This window comes from Histoplasma capsulatum (genome assembly GCF_000150115.1).
Source record: "Histoplasma capsulatum G186AR genomic scaffold supercont2.2, whole genome shotgun sequence".
NCBI lineage: Eukaryota > Fungi > Ascomycota > Eurotiomycetes > Onygenales > Ajellomycetaceae > Histoplasma > Histoplasma capsulatum.
In genome coordinates, this window is record NW_025544802.1 from 2704880 (window position 1) to 2726005 (window position 21126).

The window sequence follows — 21126 nt, forward strand, 5'->3', positions numbered from 1 at the left end:
CCACCACTACCACCACCACCTGCATAACATGTTTTGTGCCCTTGTTGGAAGCAAGCTGACCCGGCCAGCCCGAACGCGCCTACACGGAGGCCGTCCCGAAAAGCAGAACAGAGGAAGAGAGACGACGAACAAGAAAGAAGCAAGTGGGCCAGCCCTGAGCTCGGATCCTAAATTTTATCTTTATCTTTAGTTTATTTTTATCTTATTTTTATTTATTTATTTATTTATTTTTTACTTTATATGTATTAAATATATATATATATATATATAAAGGAAAGGATATTCAGACTCTTTGCGAGCGGCCTTCTTGAATGCTTTGCTTGTTCAGGGTCCTCGCATCGGCAATTACATGCATTTAATTCATGCTGCCTACAATGCATGGGATATGTACCCCGTACAACCCGACCTCACTGAATTCCCCTTCCGGTTTAGCGTGCCTGTTCGGGTAAGGCTCCAGTCATAGATGCAGAACTAGAAGAAGGTATTTTCCTTTACCTTAATGATCAAACCTTTAAATACATGTTCACCCTGTCCCTGCAATATCGCGCTATCCAAACGTCTGCCACCCCATAAACCCCCAAACCTCCAAACCCCCAAACCTCCAAACCTCCAAACCTCCAAACCTCCAAACCTCCAAACCTCCAAACCTCCAAACCTCCGATCAACTGCCAACGCCTTGCTATCCCTTGCTTTCAATGGCCTCTTTTTCCGGATTGTATGCCTGACTTCCGTAAACTGACTTTTCTGTCCATCGCCACAGGTTGAAATGAAGTTTTATGTGCTCAATTGCCAACGCTCGCCACTGTAAAATGAATTCCCATGCCAAATCTCGATCATTGCCAAGCAGAAGGTTGACTTCAGCCACAACAGTAGGATCTGTATATGGCCTTTGGAGAAGAACTGCGTCAGCTCTAGGACTAAGGCCTCGCAGTGATGTCGCGATCTTGAATGGTGCAACATGCATTGCGTTGTCTTCTATTAAATTCAACTTCACGGGCTCATGACTGGCTCGTAGAGACTGAAGTTGATTTAAAGTTGTTAATCTACCAACACAAGTAGTTCCGGATATCTCAGTTAAGGGTAGCAATGCTGGCTGAAAAATGACACTTTGACCAGCAACTTTTTCTCCTGCATAAAACAGAACAATACTTGGCGTGTGTGAATCTTGACTTATAATGCATCGATTTTTCACGCTAGCGGGGCAAGAATGAGTTGTACTATTTTCATCATGGATGGACTGGATGGACATTGGTTGTGGAAACGCAACAAGTTCTTGCTTGCCGTTCTGCAGGCAAACGTTCAATATCCATAGTACTGGATCTGTCTCAATCAACTGCTGCAATAGTCCATATTGCAAGCTCTGAAACATCTCTTTGTCGCCGCCACAGTGGTGCAAGAATATCGTCGCCTCCAATTCCGCTAGCTGAAGCAGCGGTTGGTCCTGATCCACTGCTTCACACTAATCAAACACGTTGTCCAGCACAAGATGGCCGTCGGCTTGCAATGCCTGGAGCTTCTGAAGGGGTTCATGCCCAAGACGACGAAGGATGTCTTCGAGAACTATAGTTGTTGTAGGGTGGTTGTTGTTGGGTGAGCTGTCTGGATCTTGGCCAACATTCTGATCGTGGATCTTGGATCCAATTTCAACCTCTGGGTTTTTCTGGAGAACTGCTTTCTTGGGAGTATTTTGGAGTTTTGGTCGCTCCCTTCCTTCTGGGTGGAACTTAAAGCGTAATTTAAGACCGCTCGCAAGAGTACCACTCGTGGACGAACTAAAAGTAGTGCCTGCAACATTCCGATTTTGAACTCCCGATCCAGCTTCAACCTCTGCTTTATTGGGATGAATTGCCTTTTCATGAGTACTTTGCTTATTTCTTTGTGCCTTTGCGTTTGGGAGTAACTTCGAACGACTTGCAGGAGTATCACACGTGGCAGAGCCAGGGGTAGCACCGGCTCCAGCCTGTTTTTGAATCCTGGATTCAATATCTCCAATCAAACCTTGCGTACTTCCTAGAACTGAATGACCATCTATATGCTGTCTCTTTCTGGGTTGTGAGTCACTCATATTGGTAGAAGCACCGCCTGTAGCGTTACTTGAAGTGCATGCTGTTAGCACTTCTTGGCTTGCCCTATCATTGGTTGGTCTCGGCGAATTCGCTGGATCGCGACCCAGTACGGGATGAAACCCTCCTTCGGCAGGCACGTTGGTGGGAATGTCCCCAGAGATTGAAGAAGAATCGTGGTCACTAAGTTCTTCCATAACTGCCTGGGGAAGCGTCGGGATATCAGCATTTGGAGCCCATTCAAAACTCACATTCTCAGTTGCAATATCTCCATCTGTGATTTCGAGGGAGACCGAGCCGAGGGGCTCTACCAAGTCCATTGCGTTAAGTCGCAACCCCATTGAACGGAGTTCATCACTTGCGATTGGCTGTGGTGGAGAAGCGTTGCGTGTTAAGGAAATCGCGTCTTGAAGGTCTTTCAGCCCAGGCTCTAGATACAATGATCTTCCAGAACGAACATTCCTGAGCCGATTTACCACCGCATGCACGATATAGCTTGCGGCACGCGTGTAATCTGGGCAGGCACGGGCAAGCCTACCCGCAGCTTTCGTCCACCCCTGTGCAACATTAAAGTCAAGGAACTGGATACCACTCTCACCCCAAGCATTTATCACAGCCTGTCGTGCGTTTCGCACCGCTTTCTCATTTTTTTTTGGCGTTTTTAAGGGCGTCTGTAACTTTTATCCAAAGATGTCGGTATTCTGGTGCTCTTTTCATCCGGGAAAATTCTTGCCCAAGTGTCTCTCGGCCAACCTCATGCAAATCTATGAGAACCTTGTCGCATGCGTTTTCATGTTGTTCGATGATTCCACTAACTTGAGCAACCGCCTCGTTGAGTAAATCAACATAGATCTCCCGAGGTAACTCTGCGGCCCAGCGTCTGAGAGCTTTGTTTAGGTCCTCGGGTGAAATAAAGAACTCTCCTCCAACCACAACTGCGCCTTTAATACCCTTGCTCCGCACAAGAGGTTGACTCCCTAAAATTCTCTCACTTTTGAGAATTGTCAGTAGAAGCGAGGCAATGATCAGTGGAAGCACAATATACCTCATTCCCATAACCATCCCACCGGCACTAGATCCAACAGAATCTATTTGTTGATTCATGAGGGAAGAAAAAGAACGGTCATTAAGAGGGAATGAAGGGAAAGGAAAATTGAGTTCCACTGGATGTTAGTACCAGTGAATTATTTTGAATAAGTGCTAGAAGCTTTTAAAGAAGACAGAGCAGCCTAGTCCATCAAAGAAAAGTCATAAAAAAGAGTGCTAGAAGCGGACTTGATCACCCCCAAGTCACAACTCAAAAGCTAAATGTAGCGGACTGAATAACAAGAGAGTAGACGCAGGTTAAGAGATATTTTAACCCAGAAATATTGTAGATTGGATGAAGTATGATTCTGAATCTAGATTCAAAATGATTCTTTTGGCAGATTCTTGAACTAGAATGGAATCATTATGGCCACATCTTTGATTCATTCAGACTTCTGAAAATGTGAAAGATGTTGCAAATAATTATCATGTTACACGTGAGCCGAACATCTCACTGATGTCACCTGACCTTAGTCATGTCCTGGTAGTGCACACGTGATTTGAATGTTCTATCCTTGTTGGAATTCTTTTGGTGATGGGTAAATCAACCCAACTCATTTCCTTACTCTCGCGTGTGATCTGCATCGAACCATATCTACATTTGGATCGGGGTAACTAGACATCCGGAGTCAGTCATTGTGATGCCGCGAAACAAACTGCAATTTGGCTCTGCCCCTCATCGGCCGTGGCCTCCAAGTCCTCATCCTCATGACTCGAATGAAGCAGTACTCAACTACTTTCGAGAGTGCTTTGCAGTAACCTACCGACTTGATGTAAACTCTCAGGAGATCCAATCCCTAGAGTTTTCATTTCATGGGACTGGTGCCATGCTTTACCTTGCCACTGAAGATGAACTTTGTGAGTATGTTGGCAATAAAGGTATTGGATGGACGATGCACACTCGTCTGGGAAGATCAATTTACCACTATGTGAGCCCTACAAAGGCGAATAGTTGATGTCAAAAATGGTTCTACTAATGCACTAATAGTACCATTATTCCATGCGCTTGTATGACTTCTTTACTGGCTCGCTACACCGGCAAGATGCTACCTCTACGGATTCGTCAAAGGAAAGTGACCCAGTACTGGATTCCGCGTTGCTCCTTCCGTCGACGAGTATACCTCCAAGTCCTCCAGGTCTTCGTCGGAGAAAACTGGAGCGTGGGAACTGAGCTCCTTCCAGCTTTGGGTGTTTGAGTGACCAGCTCCCCCACTCCATTCTCCTTGCCACTAAACTAGATATCGCTGCATAACCCATCGGCCTACCAATAACACAGACGACCAAACCCAACGTGAGCGGAGTATCCTTCAATCTAAATGTTTACTTCACTGACATTTAGCTTCAAAGCCCAACTGTTTGGGAACTGCCAACATGCTTTCCCTTGTCCGCGCAGGCGTCCCAACTCCCAAACCCGAATTCCCCCCTCCCACAGCGTCCCCGGATGATGTCCTCCTGTTTTTCCAACGTTATATGCTCCACTATTATAACCAACAGACGCCGATTACACCCATCGATCAATTCGAGCCGATCCACGGTGACGAGCTTTATCTGCGAAGCCTTGAAAAATTGATTGATTGCGTCGGAGACAACATTGTCGGGAAAGCTATTTATACGGATCTCCATTGGAGATCCAAATACGCCGCAGTAAGAGCTTGTCCATGACTGTGGAACCATTTATCTACTCTGGAGCAGTCCACTGACAATGCCTCCAAATAGCGTTTTCACGTATGGCCTTACTATCAACTGCTACTCATCTTAAGCGCGCTCTGCATTCAGTTTTCCGACGCCGTTAAAAACCCTGGTGCTGCTTGGTTCTGTTGGTTTCTGGCTCTCATTGTTTGTTTTTTAGCGTATTCCATCGGCGCAGACCCACCTACATGGCTCCCAGAGTTCCTCGTCTTTCGCCCATGGTGCACCTTAAGCATTCAACAAATTTTTAAAATCAGGGAAGCTTTTAGACAGTAGCTACTCTGCCTTTCTGTGGCCAGGCTCATGTCCTCTGTCATCCTGTACTTAGTACACAATGGATTGTACTTTTTTCCTCTTATGGAATTGATTGTTACCAGAGTATCTATGATATTTGCTCAAATGAAATTGTGATTACACAATATTCAACCATAAAGTATTTTCATCCAAAAAAAAAAAAAAAAAAAAAAAAAAAAAAAAAAAATTAGACACAAACTTAGTTCAAGCATCTGCTAAAAAATTTATTTTGAATTCAGATTCAGAATCATATTTCATTCAATCTGCAATATTGCTGATTTAGAATAATATCAGGTGCTATTCTATATACATAATTTAAAGAGTACTCTTGGCTTGGGTGGTGAGAAGTTGAAATATTAAATAGTGCATTTTGGATGGGATTTGACAGCTGTCTACAACGTGAAAGGGGGAGGCAGAATGCAAGAAACAGGAGCTAATCAACAGTTCATGGAAAGCACCGCACATGATTTTAAACAACAGAGAGGTGGAGGGGAGTCCACCAGTAACTGAGAAACAATACTGGCAAGGGTTTTTGACGGCAAACCTCAAGGCAGGAATATCAGAACTTCCTCCAAAACAGCAACTACAATGAACTGAGCCCTATATATTTGATTCTCACAGATATCAAAGGCGCAATGATTATGATACGCTTCCATCTGGTCAAAACCCAGCTCAGCCTTCCATTCCTTAAATGTGAAAAACTCAATCTCCGCGCGGTACTTTTCCAGGTCATGATTATTTAAGATATCAATGACGACACTTGTGCATGCGTGCATGCGTACATGCTTCTTGTCAGGGTGAGTTGCTCCTTGTCAAGTAGAGCATTGATCAGCAATAATTTACCTGCTCCTGTACTGCCAATTAGCCAAAGTGATGAACTTAGGATTCAATTTGACTTTTTCTCTGACCGGGTTCACTTGTTTCAGCCATCCATGGCTCATGTCATCTTGTGAGTGCTGTCTTAAAATGCACTTTAGCTGCTCAATCACAAGTAACCCTTCACGGACTCCATTTTCCAGATTTTTGATGGCCTGGTTCCCATGCTTGTAGTGAGATTGTTGAGAACCAGCTTGCAGCTCGCAGGTGGTGCTTGTCTGTGCATTTCCAGCGTCATCAACTGGACTGGTATTCATAGTACCGCGGCTAGCAATGTTCTCATGATTCTGCATATCAATTTCAGGAACAACCTGTAAAGTGTCCTGAGCCAAGGGATAGTAGTTTCATGGTTTCAGGGCATTTTGCGTGGCTTCACTGCATGTTACTAACTACTCCGTAGTGACTGTAAAATTAGTTACTGTTCAGAAAAGCGAGCTCACACAGCAGCTTGCTAAGTTCAAAATTTCAGCAGCATCCACTGCTAGCAGAATAGGCCACTAAACTACACCGAAAGGCCACATTCTAAGCAGGCTGTTTCAGCACTACCCATAGTTACTCCGTACTTCGTACTGCATAACTGTACACGGCTTGGCGGGTGCTGACATCGATCGCACTTCGGCGCCTCCTCCTCCTCCGCCGAATGCCGAATGACATCATTAAAAATGCATTTTGCCTGGTGAGGCATCGGGATTGCCATAACGATTATGCCTGTGCCTGTCCATGTTTGTACGAAGATGTGAAGAAATGAAGGAGAGAATTGAGGAACAGAATAAATAGTAAATAGGTTTTCGACTGCTTGCTGCCCTCTGCGGGCTTGTTGCTTTTTCTCTCTTCCGGGGGAAAGGCGGAGAGGAGGGGGCAACGCCCGTGCAGGAACAGCTGCAGCATCCTGCCTGTTTGCCTGTTGCCTGTTGCCTTACCTGGCTGCTTGCCTCCGAGAGAGAGAGAGAGAGAGAAATATCTCAAAAATAACACCACCAGCCTAGCCCTTCCCAGCTCAAGCAAACAATCCTCTCCATCACTTTGTCCTCGTGAACGCATGAAGAGGCAACCCATATATATTTGAACCTAGGCGCGATATATACGTCGTATCTCTCTCCTCTTTTCCAAAAAGGAAAAAAAAAAAACTTTCGTGCCGGAAGTTTAAATGAGTCGAATTAAGAGAATAGTTCGAGTTCGAGTTCGAGTTCGCGCTCGCATTGATGAAAGAAAGAAGCAAAGACGTAACTCTGATTCTGAAACTCGTCGAGAACAAGGGAAAAAAGTAAATACTTTTTCCCCTTCAGACGTTTTCGTTCTCGATTCCTTTCCTTCCTTATTTTTTATTATTGTTATTGGTTCAGTTAGGTTTAGAACTTACTAGATGTACATGTACGAGGGGCATATATATATATATATGGACAGGACAGAGTCCGTCGTTGTGTAGAGCAGGTGTGGAAGTTGTATATATGATCTGTAGTAGTCGGTTTGAATAAATCATAGATAGATAGATGTATGAAGGATGAGTTTCGCCTTGATCTCCTCAGGCTCGGTAGGGCAACCAGGGAGCAGTGGGTGGTCTTTATTTGCGTGGCTGGTCAAAAATTGGTGTTGAGCTTGCTCTTGTATCGTTTAGTTATTAGGCTTTACCTATTGTCCTTGCCCGATTGTTTAAAAATTCTCTCTCTCTCTCTCTCTCTCTCTCTCTCTATATATATATATATTAACCTTCGGGGTTAAAATTTGATCAATCTGCACAAATTACAACTTGTGAAGGTGTGCTTTGAGTCCATGCTCTATTGTAAATATAGCGCCTATAAATAAATCCTTTGCTCTGGGTGGGCGGGGGGAGATATTTATTTTGTGGAATGAAGTATGTATGGTTCGCTCCAGAATGGATGTTGAGGTGGCAGGCATAAAATGAACGAAATTCCCCCATCCAATATCGTGGGGTAGCACTTGAGAAATTGAGAAATGTCCAACTGGGCCCTGTCCGGGGATTTGGACATCCGCTGTGATTTTCCTGTATTTTTTCTTACAAGTTGGTGTGTTCTGGCTCCGTTTGTTTCTGCATCTCTTATTTCCTTTCTCTCTCTTTCATTCATTCATTCTGCGCCACCGGGTTTTCCTCCTTCTGAGGCCTTGATTCTCCTCTTCTCGTTTCTCTGGACCTGAGATGTACTGCCAGCTAACACTATATTACAAAGCTGCCCCAGGCATAGGTTGTAGATACTAGTATCTAGAACAGCCCTGGGCGAAGCTCTTCAGCGTGAGATAAACCCGATCTCTTTAAGATTGTGTGTGTGTGTGTGTGTGTGTGTGTGTGTGTGTGTGGAATTCGAAGAGGCATAGACAATGTACATGTCTATTGAAAAGGCAAGAGAAGAAGGTACTATTAATGAATCCATATTCTTGAACCTAGGAACCTAGGTAGATGTGGAGTAGGGAGAGACAAGGATATCATGTAACAGCATCATCTGGTACTTCGTCAACAAGCCCTGTTGTGAGCCCGTGTTAAGGGCGCTTGATGTGCAATGTAGCAGAGGGGGACAAAAGGTGTTTCAAGCTGCCCACTTCATCAGTTCCGTTGCACACTTAACCCGCCGCAAGACAATGAATGGGATGAAAACTTTGGCCGAACTCAAAATGTCAACTTTGACATCATTATGCCGCATTCCACCGCTTTGGCCCAAAGCTGCCTATTTCCACCACGCTAAACCTGATCGGTAAGCGAGTTTCCCACACAAAAACTTCGCTGTGTCAGTGTCCCGTTGCGCCTCCCCCCTCCGACATCAATAACTGTCAACTCCATCACAGTCTCGAGCATTTGCAGTACCCTAGACCGCCAGGATGCCGGTAAGTGCTTCACAGACCGTCCGTTTGCAGGGAAACAATATATGCCAGAAGAATAAAAATCATGGGCCAAGGGCTAATTTTTCCCCGACTTCGATATCGCCTGAATAATAGAGCCATAAATCGTTCCGTACCAAGCAGAAGCTTGCCAAAGCCCAGAAGCAGAACCGCCCCATTCCTCAATGGATTCGTCTGCGGACCGGAAACACCATCAGGTAACGTTCCCCGTTCTATTTTTCGTCTGCGGAGCCTGGATCAGAGGGAGGGGAGAAGGTTTTGGAGGTTGATCGTGGGGAAGGGGGGAAAGTACGGCCAGGGGGATTCCGGGAAACGAAAAGGAGGAAACGGGTTAGGGAATGCAAGATTCGAAAGGGATATAATACCCGAACGACTGTATGGCGTTGTTATAGTCCTAGACATGCTTGGCAAAAAGGAGGATATCTTGAACCAAACAAAGTGACTCGAAAAGGCCGGATCGTGTCACAAGATATATGATATATGATTTGGAACCGTTTGGCTGACAGGCACATTTCTCTCAACACAGATATAACGCCAAGCGGAGGCATTGGCGCAAGACTCGTCTCGGCATCTAGATTAATCGCAGAATCAACGATCCTTCCCCACCTCAAAATGAACCCGCAAGGCCCTCTCCTCCGTCAATCCCGATCTTAATTCCTTTTACTCTTTTATTTTCCCTATCTCGGTACATTCTTACGCACGGACTCCGAAACTTTTATAAAAAACTTTGACTCGAGAAGGAGATAATAATACCCTGTGATTTCAAAACTGGGAATAAAATGGATTTCACGGAATAGGGATTCCGACAATATCAGAGTAATGAATGAATGAGGGAGAAGCAGGGGGAGTGTACCTGTGAAAATAGAAATTTGGGTGTTTCGGACCTCGATCTTTTGCTTTTTCCCTTTTATTTTATTTTATTTATTTCTTCTTCTTTTTTTTACTTTCTGTTACTGCCATGGGATCTGGACAGAAACAGAAGCAGAAACAGAAGCAAGGGGATCGCATCAAGGCTTCGTGGTATCTCTATTGGATGAACTATGGAGAATGGGATCAATGTTTGGGGATGCAAAAGGGGAAGGGAAGGGGAGGATTGCTTCTGCTTTTGATGTCCACGACGAGCTCGAATGAAAGTTTCTTTTCTTTTCTTTCTTTTCAATTCTCTTCCTTGTTTTCTTCCTTGTTCGCCATTCTCCCTCCACCTTATGAAGGTAAAAGTAAAAGTAAAAGAGAACAAAACATCTTCCAATCAAACGATCCTTCCTCAGCTTTTTCTAGCCTGGCCTGCATTTCTTCCATTCCCCTGAATTTCCAAAGAGAAAGCGAGCACTACGTATTGTTGCGGGCTAGGAAACAAAACACAAGCTTGGCTTTCGATGAAACCGCTGTAGATTACCCTCGGTAGATCCATGTGCTACCTTGCTACCTTGCTACCTTGCTACCTTCCTTCTTTCTCTTCTCCAGCGCATCTTGCGCTCCATGCAACCAGTAACACAATCTGGAAAAGGCTTATTTATTTAGGGAACCAGTCAGACCGCGGTTGGGAGGTTGACAATGGGAAAAAAAAGAGCATTGTTTTTTCATCATCCAGGTTTTTTTTTTTTGAACCAACACCGTTTCCCCCCCATGTTTATCTTTTATCTTTCTCGTTTTACTAATTCGATATTTGATAGGCATTCCTAGTGGTCATCTCCCACGTCCGGGTTAGGTTACATGTAGTAAAAGGGTGTAAGGAGGGGAAAACGATAATACAAAGAACAGTGAACAAAAAAACTATCCCGAACCGGCTTCAAAAGGGGAAAAAAGCGGTAGGAAGACCCCTCCCCCCTGTACGCGGGGAACAGTCAAAGAAGAGAAATTGGCAAGGGGTCAGCATTTATTGCTTTTGTTTCCTGGTTTATGGGAAAGGAGGAGGATAGAGTAACCGGAAACATAATGAGGAAAGAAAACATAAAGAAAAGAAAGGGACAAAATTACCTACCTTGGATTGATGAATGCACTGACTGACAATATATTGGCTGTCTGAACTTCATAGTCAAAAAGAATGAAAAAACAAAAATATCTTATATTATTTTTTGTTTCCGTGGATATAGGTCTACATGCCTCAATTGATGGTATCATCATATTTTGCAAATTTGACAAGAGTTTCCTTTCCCCCCTTTTGTTTGAGTGTAAAGTGGAAGAAAAAAAAAATAGCTGGGAAATTGAAGACTTGGGGGCATACAAAGCAAAAAATAAAAACGAAACGGGCAGAGGATATGAAAACGGCAAATAGTAATGGTAATGGGGACGAGATATTTGGAAAGAATGAGAAAAAAAAAAAAGAGAACAAGAGCACAATGAGCTGAGAAAACGCCTTACCGATATGTATCATATCGAATCGAAATGGAATCGTGCCGCATCCGAAGACAAAAAATTATGGGGGTGCGACAAAACAAGGAGGAACGGAAGGAACAGCAAAGGATGTATATATGAATTTTTTTGATTGAAAATTTGAAAACTATTTCATTATTTCACCCACCCCCTTTTCCGACCCCACTTCCGTAGTGTCAATTTCCCTTCTCGAATTCCGCAGGTTCAACCTAACCGTGTCGGATAACTGTGTGAAATGTAGACGGTTGCGACTACATTGCATACGTGGCTGTACACACCAAGAGAGCATCGGAGGGAGGATGAAGGAAAGTTCGTTATGGTTTCGTATTACGAGTGTCGCATGACAGTGGATGAAAATCAACGACTGTAGATAATTGTTAGTATACGACAAAAAATAGGAAAGGAATGTACAGAAATAAAGTGAGGTGTGGAGGAAAAAAAAGAAAAAAGAAAACATACTCCTCAGCCCATTCGTTCTCCGCGCGGATTTGAGCTTCTTCCTCTGGCGTGAAGTCATTTTGGATATTGAAGGTCTTGCGGATATCTTCTGGAGACTTGCCCTTGATCATATTTGCGACGGTCTTGCAACCAATATCGAGGAGGGCCTTGATATCAAGGTAGTTGGCAGCCTGGGAAAGCTTAGCACGTTGCCGTCAAGAAATATATTTGATGTAGCTCGGAAGCCAGAGAGGAAGGAATACCAGAATGATTTCGAACAGCATCTCCTGGTCGACTTGCATGAATTTTTGATCCCATTCATCGATATCTGTGGTTTTCCTGCGGGAGTCGTTGTCCTCGTCGCCGGTGCTTGGAGGGTCGCCCTGATGCTTTGTGCACCACGCAATAACCTTTTCCAGGACGGCTCTGTTGACCTAAGGGTTGGGTGTTAGTTGCTTCTGTGGGGCAGCAGAGTAAAGCTTTGCAAACAGGGAGGATATCCATACATTTGGAATTGGGATCTCTTCTTCCATGCTTCCCTCACCGACATCCTCAAGCATGTTCTTGATTAGGATGGAGCGTTCTATGATGGAACGTTCTAGAGTCGGTGGAAGATATAATATATTAGCCTTGTGCACCATTTCTTTTCGGGTTTCAAGTAGATATCGGGGGAAGGGGGAATTGTAGCATACCGACTGAAATCCCGGGCCCGCCTTGGGGTTCATCGGAGGGGATCAGCCGCACTTCATTTTTGCCAGTACTCGTGGCATTGGTTTCATCTTTGGCAGGAGGCGACATGTTGGTAGCTTATGGGAGTTTCGAGCGGGCGTTATAGGTTTCTAGGGCGGAGAGCAAAGAGGATCCTCTGGGATATGGGGGATTCGGGTCTTCTATATATGTGCACAAGAGGGAGTTTAGTGCTGGCTGGTTTTGCCTGGAGATGCTCAAGGAAGAGGGGAGCTGCTAGGAGAGGCACGCAAACAGAGGAAGCGGGACATACCGTATCGCGGTTGATAATCAGGTTGGCTTTGGGTCAGAGAGGCGACGGAGTTTATCGAGGAAGCTAATCAGGGAGAGGTAGAGCAGATAGTGTTGCGGCGACAGTGGTGGTAAGATCGTAGTTATGACTATAATCTTTGACAGCACAAGCCAGGCAGACGGTTTGGCGGGATCCACGGTGCCAGTGACATCACGTGACAAAAGATGTATCCGGTTGCTGGAGAAGGTAACTTTGCTCTGCATTGGCTGTGTGCCGCAGCAAGCATTCAGTAGTAAGAAGTTCTATGTGTGTCTATACCGTCCTATACTATCCCGTACTATCCCGTGCTGTAGTACAGGCACACCTTCAGTATCCACATATGAAACCCGGGGCTTTTGTATTCGCACAATGAGGTGCCCGGTCCATTGCCCAACAGCACCTAGAGCCCAGGCCTGGGTCCGCTATTGTTAGTTAAAGAGTTTGGTTGAACCCCCGCCGGTTCTCCTCCTGATCTCCTGCCATCCATCTGGGCCGTGGGCTTCGATCTGGAGTTGTCCTGATTCGATGTGGATCTAGGATAAGCAGCTAATGAGCAGTTCAGCATCCCCCAACCAAGATTGGGCGTGGTCATGCCGTCCTTCGGCCACCGAATCCTGATCAAGGCTCTCGGTTGATCATCAACTTTTTCTATCTCACCCAACACAACCCACCCTTTCGCAGCAACGCATCACCAACTTCGCTCGTCTTGCTGACCCGGGCACCCTCCCAGGTACATGTACTGTACAATGCTCTATCATTTCCTATGGTCGCACTATCTGATCCCCTGATTTGTCCTGCGCCATGTTCAGACGAACATACCTGCTTCTCCTCGTGGTTCGCATCTACTTTGCCTTCTCACCCAGCTATCTCCACCCAGATGAGAACTTCCAGGGCCCGGAGATTTTTGCTGGTATGAATCTCCCACTGCATCTCTCGGATTTGACGCAAGGCATCTTTGTTTTATTTTGACATCAAAGCGATTGCAAATGCGCCAAGAACTTGTGTTGATCAAAATAAAAATGTCTTAACCGCCCCTTGCTGTCGTCTCCGCTACCAAATTCCCCCTTTTCTGCCAGCGTCCATTGATTGAATTTACAATATCAGACAAAGTCTACAATGGGCCGCTAACAATCGAACTCTTGCAGGCCAAATCTTCAACTATCCTTCCAAGCCAACCTGGGAATTTACCTCAGACCGTCCTATTCGGAGCGTTTTCCCGCTATGGCTTTTCTACGGCGTACCCATGACGCTCCTGAAGTGGCTATGGGCGGAAGATGGGACTGGAAATACTCCGCCGGAACTGATATACTATGTCCTGCGCGGGAGCATGTTTGTTCTGAGCTTTGTTATGGAGGACTGGGCGATCCATGAACTGGTGGCATCATCTTCACGACTCCGTCGCCAGACAGTCGTCCTGGTGGCATCCTCCTATGTTACCTGGACTTTCCAGACACATACCTTCTCGAATTCGTTGGAGACGTTGCTTGTCGTGTGGAGCTTAGTTTTGATACAACGCATTCTCGAAAACAAGGTACGCACACAAATATATATATATCTAAATATATAAATGCACTCAATTCATTCATTGCAATCAATAATGCTGACACCCTGCTCCCGTAGCAAAATTCCTCTATCTTCGCATGTGTGGTCTTATCCTTCCTGCTCGTCGCGGGGGTTTTTAATAGAATAACTTTTCCAGCATTTGTTTTGATACCCGGCCTTCGATTGGTCCCCCATTTCCTTCGCAAGTATGTAATGCCCTTTTTTTTTGTCCGTGCAGTACAACCAGTTCCTGTCGGCCTGATGCACTGACCTTACACATGCAGACCGCTTTCGCTTCTAACAGTCATTGTTTTCGGCCTCATATCTTGCTTCATCGCGATCTTCATAGACACAAATTTCTACAGCGCATCCGTAACATCCCTTTCCGATGTTTTCCACAACCCAATCATTACGCCCCTCAACAACCTGTTCTACAACTCCGACGTTTCAAACCTCGCTAACCATGGCCTCCATCCGCGCTACAATCACTTCCTTGTCAACCTACCCCAACTCCTTGGTCCCATCTACCTCCTCTTACTCTACTCCTTCATATCCTCAAGTGTCCGCTCGTTCTTCTCCCTCCGGAACCTCCGCGCCATCTCAGCCCTTTCAGCAACAGTTCTCCTCTCCATTTTTCCCCACCAAGAACCCCGCTTCCTCATCCCCTGCGTTGCCCTTCTCCTAACCTGTTTTCGTCCCCCACGCTCCCGCTTCTTCTTAGCATCCTGGGTCCTCTTCAACGCCGCTCTAGGTATCCTCATGGGCATCTATCACCAAGGCGGGGTGATCCCAACACAACTCAACCTCCCCACCCTCCTCGCCAACTCAACCGCGCCGCTGACTTCCTCCCCGGGATCAGGGGGGATGAATTCTAAACCAGACGACCCAATGCCAATGCGAATGCCCAGCGGCACCGCCACCGCTTTCTGGTGGAAAACCTATTCCCCACCCTCTTGGATGCTAGGTGATCTGAGCAATACTAGCGTCCCACATCTTACTTTCTCCAGCATCTCCACCATTGACCTGATGGGTATTCCTGGCCCGGAGATGATGGAGAGACTCGAACGGTCTGTCCCGAAATGCGAGAGCGATCGCAGGCCAAAACACGGCAAGCCTGCTGCCAAGCGTAACCACCAGCACCAACAGCTGGATCCCAATGCGGGTAATGATGATAGCGCAGTGAACAGTAACAATAATTATAATAATAAAGTCACAATCCAACACGACAACCCAACCCTCCTCATCGCGCCGAACTCGAATACGTTTCTGGATAGATATGTTGCTGTCCGTACTGGTTCTGCGTCCGCTGCAGATGCGGATGCGGTTGCAGACAGGACAAATGAGAACGAGGAAAAGGATAGGGGAAGCCTGCACTCCTTGCAACTGCACCTCCTTTGGTCATATGCGCGCCATTTGAATCTAGATGATATGGATTTTGGCGAGGATGGAGTGTGGCCGACGCTGAAGCGGGTAGTGGGGAGGAGGGGTTTGAATGTTTGGTTGGTGCGGAGGCGAGGATGTTTGGATGGAAACTGAATTTTGGCTGTTTCTTTTCCTTTGTTTCATATCGTTTTTGATTTTTTTTCTTTGCTTTTTTGGAATGGATTTAATATTGAATTGGAGGGAATTTATTGATCAGTATATTTTTTCTATTTTTTTGTTAATCCCTCCCTATTTGCTTTTTGGGTTTGCTACCAGCGAGGGATAGATATATACTTGGATCAGATGGAGCACACTGTGTTATCAGTCAGTGTTGCTCCAGGTAATACCCGACAGTGTTTTCTTTATCTTTCAGTTTTCGCTTGTGGATACCTTTTTTTCGTTTAATTCCCCCCTTTTTGTTTTAAATCTTTTTCTTTTCTTTTTAATTTTTTTGTTGTAGGAGGATTTCAGTGTCTTTGGCCTCCTGTTTGAAATGCTTCTTAGTTTTAGCTTGTCGCACTTCACCCCTCAAAAATTTCTCTCAGAATAACACTTGACTAGTCAAAACATGGGGGATGCTGGAAGCCCCACAATAAAGCTGGAATAACGATAGGCCGGTGGACAAGCATAAACCACCTGCGTTTGCTGTTCTGCTCTCGTTGAATCCGACAGGTAATCTGCCAGCATGGCGATTACATCATTGATCTTGTGGGGTCTTACAGCCCTCATCGGGTACTTGATATATAATCAGTCGGTCCAGAGGAAGCGCCAGGGCAAACTCCCCCCGGGCCCCAAACCGCATCCTATCCTGGGAAACCTTAAAGATTTCCCACCAGATGGCGTGCCTGAATACCAGCATTGGCTGAAGCACAAGGACCTCTATGGTGGCATCAGTTCCGTGACGGTTCTGGGCTTGACGCTCGTCGTCATCCATGACAGGAAAACGGCGCATGAACTGCTGGAGCAGACGTCGAGCAAGACGTCAGGACGGCCCACGATGGTCATGGCAAACATGCTGTGCGGTTACGAGTCTATTGTCCTCTGTCAGAGCTACACGCCCACTTTCCGTCGCTATCGCAAGTATCTGCACCGGGAGCTTGGTACCAAGGTGTCCGCGGCGCAGTTCCGCAGTGTCCAGGAGATCGAGGTGAGCCGACAGCTTGTGCGGGCGCTGAATGAGCCCGGGAAATGGCTAGAGCATTTCAAGACGTAAGTTTCAGCGATGTTTTTGGATCATTTTTGGATTTTGTGGGAGCGAAGGGGGAAAGGGGTGGGGAGCAGGGATTTGCGTATACTAAAATCAAGGGCAGTGCCGCTGCAGCTACTGTCTTGAAAATGGCATACGGCTACACCATCGAGCCGCATAAGCCTGATCCCTTGGTTGACCTGATTGATAAAATGATGACGGAGTTTTCCCTCGCGGCTGTGCCCATGGCTTGGGCCGTTGATATTATTCCCGCCCTCCGCTATCTTCCAGAGAATTTTCCCGGCGCCACGTTCAAGAAGACAGCGCGTAGGTGGAAAAAGTCCATCCTGGACTCTGCTTACATCCCGTACCGATTTGTCCGGCGTCAAATGGCTGGTGTCCACACTCACCAGCCTTCATATGTATCAAAACTGATCCAGCAACTCAGGGGGGGTGAGAACGCTAAGTTGGAGCACGAAGATGAGCAGGCGATCATCTGGACAGCGGCCAGTTTATACGGCGCTGCCGCGGATACTACGATAATCACCCTTACAATATTTACACTAGCCATGATCAAGTTCCCCCACGTGCAGCGCAAAGCACAGGAGGAGATCGATCGCGTCGTCGGCACGGACCGCCTCCCAAACTTCGACGACCGCAGCCAGCTGCCATTCATTGACGCCCTGGTCAAAGAGGCCGTGAGATGGTGGCCCATTGCGCCCATGGGCTTCCCACACACGGCCACGGAGGACATCGTGTACAACGGCCTGCATATCCCGCAGGGCTCACTCCTCCTCCCGGCCGTCTGGTGGTTCCTGCACGACCCGGACGTCTATGCCGAGCCGGAAGCGTTTGATCCAGACCGCTTCCTCGCGCCACGTAACGAGCCCGATCCCACGGCGGACGCCTTCGGTTATGGCCGCAGGGTATGCCCTGGCCGGTTCCTTGCGGACGCTAGCCTCTACCTGACCATTGCGCAGTTGTTGGCTGCTTTCAGCATGCGCAAGGCGGTGGGCGAAGATGGCAGGGAGATCGAGGTCGATGTCCGGCCGAGGCCGGGCATTCTGACGTATCCGACCAAGTTCGATTTTCGAATCGAGCCGCGGAGCGAGAGACATGTGCAGTTGATTAGGCAGTTGGAGCGACAGTACCCTTGGGAACCTAGCGATGCAGAGCTCCTGGAGAGCGTGGATGATTTCGAGGCTAGGTAGGAGTAACTCTCGCAAGCGTAGACGTAAATGTATTATGTGTAATGCGGTGTAATGAATAATCCTCTAGATTTCCTAGTTTGTGGGAAGAAAGAAAAGGAAAATGAGGAGATAGTTGCGAATGTTTAATACAACCGTGGTAGAATGAATTGTGCCTCTCTGTTTTTCTAAGACGGTAATCATAAAACACCTCATTGTGGTTAACTTTTTATATCGGATTACGGTTTCTTACCCCTTCATTTTTTTTCTTTCTTTTTGGATTCTTTGCTATAAGGGCTAAGAAGCAGGTAACCCGTTTACTATCTAGGCTCTAATGTACATACATCAGGGATGCATTTAAGAGTGAACGAAACGTAAAAAACCAGCGTTGCGAAGAAGATGGGAAAAACCCCTTAGTAAATCAAGGTGAGCTTGAGATGTGAAGTGATTGGCAAATGTCCATACACATCCAGTCGGGGGTGAATATAGCATTTAACTCACGCAAGTGAGATCGGGTGTCTTAAGCTTACAAGAAGAAGAGTTGGAAGGGTTTATCTCCACTATTACTTTGTCTCTTTGCCGCCCTTCCGCATTGGCCACAGGTGGGCGAAATTTGCGAAATTGGGGGCTAAGTTCTCATATGGAGTGACGGCCGCGTGTTAGTAGGGCTGCTATGAAGGGCCTCATCCCAATTTCACAGTCTATAGAGATAGGTGTACAGTGTGGCGGCGGTTCCCTAGCCCTGTTGAGTGTACTGTGAGACTCAGAATCCGGTCATAGCGTGCTGTCAATTATCCCTCCGCACGGAGCGTGGCACGAAATGCGCCAAGCTTTATAAAGAATCTTTGCTTCCTAGAGAAAAGCTGTAGATAGTTTTCGCTTCGCAAAAGCGTTTGCCCCTCCACCCAAGAACGCGGAGAGAGTTAAACCCGCGAAGCGGAAACTGGTAGGTAAATGTCCACCAGGGCGTGAATACAACGGAAATATATATCCCCGGCCACGGTATATAGGGATATTCTGGAGGTTTTTGGAGATTTATGCTAATACCTGAGTCTAAAGGATTGCGCAACGTTAGTCTACTTGTCTCAAAACAAGTAGTGGTCGAAATGGAATACACATACCACGAACTGTTGTAGGGACTCCTCGAATAACTCGTTATTGACGCCTATGCCACCCGGATGTTCGATGGGGGATAGAGGGTTTTTGACAACTGGAAAATGGTAACATGTTTTAAGTCAGTGACTACTGACTGTTGTGTATTATATATTTTTGTCTAAATATATAATATTATAGAACGGAAGAGGTGATGGTCAAGGGTGCACGAACCGTATTCCACATATAAATTGACATATATCTGCTGTAGCGCTGGTCGCATGTTACCAGACTTGACGTCTGTAAGCATGATAAACTTGATATTCGTGGGTGTTTCGTAGTAATGCAGCTTGTATTGGCTTGTTCGATAACAGATGAAGCTACGGAGATGGATCCGGTCAGCATGATTTCCGATTGCCCAAATGCCCAGGAGTCATTATTTTTTTTTCCCCGCATACTTGTCATCATCGCCTCCCAGCTTGCGCACCATATTACGTAGTGAGAATACGGTGCCGAATATCAGCTTAGCATCATCTTCTGCAGTCAGGCTTTGGCGGGAGGGTATGGACGAGGGCATGCCATTGCTGGCGGAGGTGGGTTCTGAGGAGGGTCGGGAGGACCTTGAAGTTGTGGAGGTCGGCCGTGGGAGCCAGCGACGCTTGTAGATGCACTCCGCTGCATTTGGTAGAGAGGACATAGGTGTTAGCACGGCAAGTTGTTGAACAGAGTATACGATAAGCGCATATAAAACGAACCGTGGCGGTCGAAGATGTAGAAAGAATACACAACCATGATCGTGATCGTGGTGGAGATGTCAATTGCTTGATATTGCCTAGATATTAGGAAAGAAGGCAAACACAAGATGGACTGTGGATTGTGGGGATCGGGGGACGCAGGACGCTAATATGTACTTGGTAGTTGGGGGATTCTTTTGTATTTAATTCTGCTGGTATTTGGACATATCGTGTGTGCCCCAGGAGGTTGAGGACTGAGGATGTGGGCGTCATATGGATATTCCGTGGAACTAAATTCCGCAGGAGACTCCTTCCACATCCACAGCAGAGACCCATTATTGCCACGGAATATTATCCACATACATTTTTAAATTCTACTACGCGGCGTATATTCGTGCTAGGAGTTGTAAAATATATCCATACCACTTAATATAGTATTTATATCTGATATAGTGTTGAAGATGTGCATGTTTACCGTAGGCATCTCACAGGCATTTACTCCAGACTACATTTTCTGTTCCATCTTTTTCTTTTCATCAATATTTCACTTACAATAATTTGATAATCCACCACCCAGCGCCTCCCACAACAGCCCTGCGTTGAAGAATGGTGCAAGTACAGTATCTGATGAGAAAGCACTTCAAAACGAGGTGAATGAACTCCAAACTGTGTACTGTTTCGACGTTAGCGAAGGAAATGAAGTTGGTCCTTGCTATCGTGTCCGCAGCATGGGGCAGAAGCAGCGACTTCGGGACCAGCTTTCTTGACGGTCGGTGGCCGTCCCAAATTCTTGGGAAGCCCAACCCATTAAGCATGCTCCGAACTGGAGGGACATGGTGAAAGAAAAAGGGCTGAGAGATATTGTCGCCATCGCCTGTTATCACCTTCACGGGAATGAAAACAGTACATGGGACTGATACTGGGCTCCGTGGGGTTGAAACTCAACAGACGCAATCTGTCAGCTCCAATAGCCAAGACTTGTATGTGGCCCGTGACGTTTTGAGCCGAGGTGCTGACATACACAGTGTACTTCAGGCTCATATGTAACAGCTGGCTAGCACAAACATTGCCGATCCCGACAGATAAAGCCGATCTTGTCATAGTGAGGTATCGATGGAAGGGGTTTGGTTGGTCCAAACCGGCCATCAGGCGGTAGAACGGCTATTTTCAAAAGATCATCCCGTTCGGAGAATTCAGATATATGATGATTCTGGGGTTTGTTCCATTAGCGGAATATCGAGGGAAATTGACGCATCCAGTGGAGATCACCGGCCGG

At 46.3% G+C, this 21126-nt stretch overlaps 8 protein-coding genes across 8 annotated transcripts; 4 read left to right on the plus strand and 4 right to left on the minus strand.

Moving 5' to 3' along the window:
- Window positions 1-679: 679 nt before the first annotated feature.
- HCBG_02105 (uncharacterized protein) lies at window positions 680-3167 on the minus strand (the record flags this gene model as incomplete). The annotated part of the gene is made up of 4 exons (XM_045429154.1): window positions 680-1459; window positions 1484-2620; window positions 2817-3054; window positions 3109-3167. The coding sequence occupies 4 exons, from the start codon at window positions 3165-3167 to the stop codon at window positions 680-682; spliced, it is 2214 nt and encodes a 737-aa protein (XP_045290940.1).
- A 623-nt stretch (window positions 3168-3790) lies between these two features.
- On the plus strand, window positions 3791-4811 carry HCBG_02106 (uncharacterized protein; the record flags this gene model as incomplete). The annotated part of the gene is made up of 3 exons (XM_045429155.1): window positions 3791-4011; window positions 4138-4309; window positions 4497-4811. 3 exons carry the CDS (start codon window positions 3791-3793, stop codon window positions 4809-4811), a joined length of 708 nt encoding a protein of 235 aa, XP_045290941.1.
- An 866-nt stretch (window positions 4812-5677) lies between these two features.
- Window positions 5678-6705, minus strand: HCBG_02107 (uncharacterized protein; the record flags this gene model as incomplete). The annotated part of the gene is made up of 3 exons (XM_045429156.1): window positions 5678-5732; window positions 5976-6275; window positions 6623-6705. The coding sequence occupies 3 exons, from the start codon at window positions 6703-6705 to the stop codon at window positions 5678-5680; spliced, it is 438 nt and encodes a 145-aa protein (XP_045290942.1).
- Window positions 6706-8633: 1928 nt separating this feature from the next.
- HCBG_02108 (uncharacterized protein) lies at window positions 8634-9335 on the plus strand (the record flags this gene model as incomplete). The annotated part of the gene is made up of 4 exons (XM_045429157.1): window positions 8634-8713; window positions 8752-8843; window positions 8979-9055; window positions 9090-9335. The coding sequence occupies 4 exons, from the start codon at window positions 8634-8636 to the stop codon at window positions 9333-9335; spliced, it is 495 nt and encodes a 164-aa protein (XP_045290943.1).
- Window positions 9336-11376: 2041 nt separating this feature from the next.
- HCBG_02109 (SCF ubiquitin ligase subunit SKP1) lies at window positions 11377-12534 on the minus strand (the record flags this gene model as incomplete). The annotated part of the gene is made up of 5 exons (XM_045429158.1): window positions 11377-11595; window positions 11691-11860; window positions 11933-12103; window positions 12176-12267; window positions 12362-12534. 5 exons carry the CDS (start codon window positions 12465-12467, stop codon window positions 11589-11591), a joined length of 546 nt encoding a protein of 181 aa, XP_045290944.1.
- Window positions 12535-13488: 954 nt separating this feature from the next.
- Window positions 13489-15765, plus strand: HCBG_02110 (GPI mannosyltransferase; the record flags this gene model as incomplete). Its single annotated transcript, XM_045429159.1, has 4 exons — window positions 13489-13597; window positions 13833-14218; window positions 14308-14435; window positions 14514-15765. The coding sequence occupies 4 exons, from the start codon at window positions 13489-13491 to the stop codon at window positions 15763-15765; spliced, it is 1875 nt and encodes a 624-aa protein (XP_045290945.1).
- Window positions 15766-16336: 571 nt separating this feature from the next.
- On the plus strand, window positions 16337-18048 carry HCBG_02111 (O-methylsterigmatocystin oxidoreductase; the record flags this gene model as incomplete). Its single annotated transcript, XM_045429160.1, has 2 exons — window positions 16337-16860; window positions 16962-18048. The coding sequence occupies 2 exons, from the start codon at window positions 16337-16339 to the stop codon at window positions 18046-18048; spliced, it is 1611 nt and encodes a 536-aa protein (XP_045290946.1).
- A 193-nt stretch (window positions 18049-18241) lies between these two features.
- HCBG_02112 (TRAPP subunit BET5) lies at window positions 18242-20038 on the minus strand (the record flags this gene model as incomplete). Its single annotated transcript, XM_045429161.1, has 5 exons — window positions 18242-19077; window positions 19146-19234; window positions 19351-19496; window positions 19575-19791; window positions 19872-20038. The coding sequence occupies 5 exons, from the start codon at window positions 19906-19908 to the stop codon at window positions 19060-19062; spliced, it is 507 nt and encodes a 168-aa protein (XP_045290947.1).
- Between the last annotated feature and the right edge of the window lie 1088 nt (window positions 20039-21126).